Source organism: Nestor notabilis, unplaced genomic scaffold (genome assembly GCF_000696875.1).
Source record: "Nestor notabilis isolate BGI_N333 unplaced genomic scaffold, ASM69687v1 scaffold5376, whole genome shotgun sequence".
In the NCBI taxonomy this organism is placed as follows: Eukaryota; Metazoa; Chordata; class Aves; order Psittaciformes; family Psittacidae; genus Nestor; species Nestor notabilis.
This window is the reverse complement of record NW_009934116.1, coordinates 39,528-46,620: the sequence shown is the minus strand read 5'-3', so window position 1 is coordinate 46,620 and position 7,093 is coordinate 39,528. Positions and strand designations below refer to the sequence as shown.

Below are 7,093 nucleotides of genomic sequence, written 5' to 3'. Positions count from 1 at the left end.
GGATGTGGGTAAGTGAAAGAGTGTAAATGAATATAAACCTTTAAGTAGAGCTGACAGCTGGTCAGTACTGAGTCTTTGTGCTTATTTATATGTTCCTGGTATTCATGCAGCTGTAGAGAATTGGCAACTGAAATTCACAGGAACAGTAACTGCATGTCCCCTCAGTCTTGGAAGAATCCACGTTAATACGTGACTTTAGGGGAATTCTCCAAGCTATCTGTCTTCAAATGAGTATGTATTGTAGTCTCTGGCTGGAAGGAAGTTTGATGATATGAGAAAACTTTTTCTAATGGGTTAGGCATGTGCTGAGAGCACAGATCTGTACTTTCAGTCTATTTTAGCATGAATTAGTCATGACCTCAGTCAGTTAGATCCCTAGCTTAATCTGTCTGTATAGATATCTCTGTATAATGTGCTGTATTATTTACCTATTGTAGAGTGAGAAAAGGCACAAGAACTGGTTTTTTTCATGGTACCAAAGAAGTATTACATGACACAGGCTATAGCAGTTCATAACACAACACCTAGTTATCTAAATATTATGTGGGTTTCTGGAACTCCATTTTTTGTGACAGTTTTTCTTTCACAAAGCCTTCTGAACTCTAGCATCTGCTTATAGCCTTTTCTTAATGTCTTACATGGCTGCTTTTAGTGATGTGGACCTGCTAGGTTGGAGTCAGCAGTATATAGAGAGGATGGGATTGGTTGCTATTCCTATCTTCCTTCCCTCTGCTGTCTCTGGAAAGGTAGTGTTATCTGAGTGCAAATTAGACTTTTGGGATGGTGATGAAAGGTGTTTCTTTGGTTATTTGTAATTGTTATAGTCAGCATCTACACAGCTCATGCTTTTGAACAGTGTCTTAATTTTGTTTTACAGAATTTTAGAATTGACATTTTAGAGTAGCCACTTTTTTGTCACTTCCACCTATCACCCTACTGTGGCCTCTCCCCACATTACTGCTAATCTTCTAGCAGAAGCTAGTAAGCACCTTCTGATCCCTTTGTGCAGGGAAAAATGGGTAAGGGAGACTCAAAACTGCATTTATCTTGAATTTTTGGTGAACAGGTTATTCTGTATTTCTCTCTGAGAGATCATTTCTTCAACATGACATGATCTCCTTCCTCATCAATAATCACTAAAAAAAGTTAAAGGAGCTGACCCCATTAAACATTTTATTTCATATCCTGCATTGTGCAATGCTTTATCTTCTAATACAGTATATTAATGTATATATTTCTCTTCTGAGTGTGTTCTTTCTAGTGTTAAGAAACAAATTTTAAGGTGAGACTAGGTCAGTATTTTCATAAACCAATTAGCTTTTTACTAATTTTCATGCATTTAGGTGGGATTTTAACAAGTAAACTGTAATTATGGTTCAGCAAGAAAAGGAGCATCCATGACAGTTTTTGGCAACCAATGTGTGTTTGAGCTCATGATTTGAAACCACAAGTTGCTTTTTAACAAACATTTCTACTGCGCTGTGCAAAGTTGAGTTATGGTTATGGGTGACATGAGATTAGGCAAAGCAAAGTACTGACACTGGCTATAGAAAGGTTTTTCTTCAGAAGATACTTAAATATAGGCATGTTGTTATTTTTTCTAATTTTAGATGAGACAGTGGAATAGATGGTTTCTTATAGTTTGTAGATTGTGCAATTGTTGAATCTTTCAAGGATATTCACACTGAGTATAGCTTCTTGACAGAATAACACCGTCTAAGAGCAAGGGGGTGTTATACCTGAAAATGTCTTGGAAGGTTTATTTGGCACAAGATAAAACTGCAAAATGATGGGAGATGTACATACTTTACTATAGCAGATCTCCACCTCCTTTTGTCTTGTTACTTGCTTACAGATGTAACTGGTTTTTGATATCCTATACAGCTTTTTGCTGAGGTATACCCTCCCTCATTCTCCCTTTTGCCAGTTAGTGTTATCTTGGAAAATTTCTGGTTCTAGTTTCCATCTCCAGTGGATTTGAAATGGCATAAGCTTGAAAGAGACTTCTGCTTTTGGAAGTCAAGCTTCCTTGAAGATGGATCATAGATCTTAATGTAATTCTCTTTTGCACAGATTGTGTCAGCAGTGTTTTTGTTTTCTTCTTATGTTCTCTCACCACTGTTGTGGTAGGAAAAGAATGTATGAGCCTGATGCATTAGACAGTTTAGACCCATCTATTTTGGAAAAAAATGTATACATCTGTAATACTTGAACCTTACAGTTTACTGTGGATGCTTATTGTTTTGGTGTTTGTGTTAGGCGATATTCAGAAAACTTTATTGAGGTAAAATTGCTGATGTTTGAAGAGCAATCAGGGCAAAGAGGAAATGGAACTGGTAATTGAATTGATTAAATTGCAGGGGATGTTTAGATTAGATATTAGGAAAGATTTCTTCACAGGGAGGGTAATCAGGCAGTGGAACAGGCTGCCCTGGGCAGTGGTGGAATCACCATCCCTGGAAGTGTTCAAAAATCATGTAGATGAGGCCCTCGGCAATATGATTTAATGGTGGTCTTGGCAGTCCTGAGGTAATGGTTGGGCTTGATGATCTTAAAGGTCTTTTCCAACCTAGTTGATTCTATGATTTTACCTTCAGAAATAAAAATAGATAGCAATGCTTACAATGTAAAGGGCATATTTTTATTCAAATCAGTACAATGACTGTGGTGATTGCCATTTAAAACCAAAGAAAAGTAAGTGTTCTCTTGTTGGATGATGTAATGATGGTGAAATTAGGTTTGTGCTCATTTTGGAATGTTCTTACCCTGCCTTTTTTTTTTTTTTTTTTTTATGTTGGTTTTTTTTTTTTTTTTTTTTTTTAAGTATGTTGGCATTTTTTTTTTCTATTCTGGGTGAGCAGAGTGTTAAACAGTTCTGTGTATATAGACTGTTGGTTGATGGTGGAGGGCACTGAGTTCATACTAATTTTATAGACCTCTTATTCTTCATATGTTGTGACATGGATTGTAGCCTGTAGTTTAGAAATTAAACTACTGCAATTTAATGTAATGAGTTTACTCTCCTCTTCTTTGTAGCACAATGGCTGACAATAAAGCGAAGGCAACTAAACCTGTGAATAAGACTCCTCCAAAGTCTCCTTCAGATCCAGCAAGGGACCGAGCAGCAAAACGGTTATCGTATGATTCAAACAGCTCCCATGAGGGAGCCATAGCAGGAGAATTAAGTGCTTTGGAAGAGGCCTTTAGAAAATTTGCTATCCATGGTGATACAAGAGCCACAGGAAAAGAAATGCATGGGAAGAACTGGTCAAAGCTATGTAAGGACTGTCATGTGATAGATGGGAAGAACGTGACAATCACAGATGTTGACATTGTCTTCAGTAAGATCAAGTAAGTTTGTTTCTGCCAATGTTTCCTTGTCTCCCCAACATGTTTTGTAAATATCATATAAATATGTTGTTTGCAGATGTTGTGAGGCACTATTTGTCTTTGTCACAATCAGTCTCTTTCTTGTTCCTATATCAAACTGTGTTGTTTTTTCTGAAATAGAGCTTTCAGCTTCTGTCCTTCTATCTTAAACTGACTTCAGTGTCACAGATGTTAACACTGTACGAAGAGGTGTGATGTGATCAGGACAAATGCAGGTTATTCCAAGAAAATTTTTTTTTTTTTTTTTTTTTTGGACTGCAGTGAATGATGTGAATGTTTGCTGAAGGATATCTGAATGAAGTCAGGATGTAGTTTTACATCTTGCCAAAACTCTGCCTCAGAGGCTAAGGTAGGGTGTTACTAAAATCCATTATTCTAACAACAGTCCTTATGTCCAGCACAACATCTACTCAACTTTAAAGTGTAGGGCCACATCAAACTGATGGTGAATTTGTGATCCAGATCTATGGTTATGATTAATTGGTTAGGATTATCTCAGTGATCCTAGTTTATTCTTGTAAGCAGATTAGAGCTTTAGTGAAACTCTCCCGAAATTGAAAACCTAGGTAGACTTGATCCAGAAACTTGTCAAATCAAGGAAAGACATTCAACTGTTCTGACATATTCTGTATGAAGCCCCAGATAGTTTGTTGTTCTTGCTTTATGTGTAGAATTGGATCATTTTCACCTTCCCTGTTCTTTTGGTATATGATCTGATAGCCTTGTCTAGTATGTTTTTTTTCTTACCACCGTAACTGTTTAAATTGTCTCACACCTCCATGTGTCGAGGGACATGTTTGAAGAAGGGCCCCTTAACTGTGCTTATGGCTTGTAGGAACATTTATTTGGCTTGTGCTCTCATCTACTGTGGTGTAATGCTGTGGAGGATATGCAAACTGAGTGGCTTACAAGGGTAGTTGGAAAACTTCCTACAAGCACTGATCCTGTAGAGTACATCAAAGCATAGAAAGGCAGAGAAGGCCCTTGATTTTGAAAGGTTGTCTAGTGTTAACATGCATAGTTAGAATGAAATTAGTTGTTTGATTTCTTTCTTTCTTTTCTCCTCGGGGATCTTATCTAGACAGCTTAGAACACTATATATGCATGCTTCGACCTTCTTGTTCTTGCATCAGTCCACTTCCTCTTTGAGTCCCTAGCTCTATTTTTCATAAGTTGTGTTGCCAGAGTTAGGTACACTATCAGTGAATTCGCTTGTTTGAAACGGATGTTTAGGCTGTATGGTTGTTTGTTAATTGCTATGATAGACAATGCTGGCATTTATTTTCAACTTAATTTTCTCTGTATCTGTCATCACAAGAGATAATAAATCTTAGCGCTACTTAAATTTCTCTGTATCTGTCATCACAGGAGATAATAAATCTTAGCGCTACTTTCTCCTGTCGGTATCTAGGCAAGTTAGTGGTAGGACAACCCAATGATACAGCAGAAACAATTATGCAACATTAGCAGATATAAAGAAGTATCAATTTTGGTGCCTGCTGGGGTGGGAGGAATTTGGACCTCTTCTGCAGGAATAAGTTGTGAGGTGGTGAGGACCTGAAGCCCAAAGGGGACATCAGCATATCCCCTTGAAGCTGTTCAGCAGAGTCAACTCAGCTCTGGGGTTCTTGTCTTTGCCTCTGTGGGAAGGTTCGTGTTCAGCAGTTTCTCAGACATTCCTCCCATGACCACTGTGAAATGCTGTCATTTCTCTTGGAAGAAGCACACCATCTTTTCCTCTCTCTAGTCTTTCATAGTTTAGAAGATATCTTTATCAAATGAAAAGGTATTTTTATCTTTTTTATTACTTGCTCATTCCTCACCTGCACATGTACATAAAACATGTATTTTATAAACTCTTCTCTTTTAAAATTCTTTTATTTTTAAATTAATATTGCTTAAGGGGCAGATGGGGAAACTTAAAATAGCTGAGATTTCCTGTCTTTACTAGGAAGGTCTGTTTTTTCATGTACATGCTTTCAATAGGTATACTTCCACATTTTCTTAAGTGTTGGGTTTTCTTTTGTTGTGGGGTTTTGTTTGTTTTTTTAATATGTCTTTTTATTCTTGAGAGCATATGTCAGCAATTCTTTTTAGTCCAGATCCCATTTATTCACATACAGTATTTTAGATTTTAACAAGGGAAGATTTAATGGCTGTAGTTACTCAACTGTTAGTAGTATACTCTAACTTGAGGCTTATGCATAGGCTGACTATACAGGGTTTCTTGAGCATGTTCAGACAACTGCTTTTCCTTGCTTTCTCTTTTGCTTCACATTTAACCCTAAACTAGAGAATAATAATAGATATGGTAATGCATCAAAACAGGCATACTCATAAAATAAACCCCTAGTCATTTCCATTTTACCAGCAGCTTTTTGCCAACGAAACACTAAGTATTTTTGACAACCCAAATTTTTCCCCATCTGTGTTGAATTAAAAACATTAAACACTATAAAAGAATCTCGTGCTCCCCAGAAAGTGCGGAGTACTGCTTCAATGCCTCAATAATTGAGTTATGCTTATGAGTATAAGAAGGCTCTGTTCTTCACTGTTGTTTTTAGGTTTTTCAGCTAGACTGTGTCTCGACAGATGGACTCTGGCCTGGGATTCTTATGGTCAGCCATAGTGGTTCAGTGGGGTGGGACTGAAGGGTCTTGGCACTTGTCGTCTGGCCACGGAACACATGCAAAGATAAGAAGAAATGTTCATCATATCCAGCTACACCTGCCATCTAGAATTGTGAAACTTCCCAACAGGTTTTCTGTTGGGTATATTACAGGGGAGCCACTGTGTTTAGCAAGGTTTGTTTTCTAGCCAGCTATGCTTGCAGTTTATGACAACGGCACAAGTTGTTCAAATGTTAGAAAATAATTAATCTAGCAGAATTGTTCTTCGAATTTATGAATTACTATGTCTATGTATAAAGCCCATATTTGTCATCTTGCTAACTTTCCCAGGCTTCATTTATTGTTCTGGTACAGATACTGGCAAAATAGATAGGAACTTTGTGTTGCTAATAAAGTAAAGTAACAGGGAAATTAGTAACAGATATGTTTACCTAAGAGCTACTGAAAGATAGTGGTTTATTCTCCGATTGGTAGCTTTCTCTACTGCAGGAGAGATTTTATCAGCTCAATCCTGAGAAGTAATGAACGTTTTTGTAGACTTAATGCTCTCTTACCCACCTCCACCAAACCAGGTGAACAAAACTCCTGAAAGTTTTGAATAGTCCGTAATAGTTCTTCAAAGCTGGGACGATGTGCCTGTCTTTCAGAGATTAGTTCATTTGAGGTTAAGTTTACGTTGCTATGAACGTTGAGGAAATTCTGCTGAACAATTATTACAAATAAGAAAGTAAGTGTAGAGTGCTGTTTTCCTTCTGCATGAGGGTGTCAGGTCAGACTGAAGTGTAATTTGTCCATTTATGTTGCATAAAAGGTCCACTGAAACCCTTCATTTAAGTACAACATTTGTGTGTATTTTAGGATAAGAAAAAGGAATGGACTAATGCAAAGAATGTAGGGTAGCAGACATGAAAGAAGAATTGCTAGAATTGCATTGTTTGGCAAGAAAAAGATGTAAATTGGGTGATCTCCCCCACCACCACACTCCCCCCGTCTTCCTCCCTGCTGAGTATTTTTGTTCAGCCATGATTTTTATGTTCGTAAGAGTCTCACAAGTCCTTCCAGTTTGGTGGATT

The 7,093-nt window shown here is 37.4% G+C and overlaps 1 protein-coding gene across 1 annotated transcript in view; it reads left to right on the top strand.

Moving 5' to 3' along the window:
- Nucleotides 1-3,040: 3,040 nt before the first annotated feature.
- TPPP (tubulin polymerization promoting protein) overlaps nucleotides 3,041-7,093 on the top strand; it is a 33,101-nt gene continuing 29,048 nt past the window's right edge. Inside the window, exon 1 of the mRNA XM_010017162.1 lies at nucleotides 3,041-3,351. Within this exon, the coding sequence (XP_010015464.1) occupies nucleotides 3,041-3,351 (311 nt within the window). The remainder of the gene's footprint in view (nucleotides 3,352-7,093) is intronic.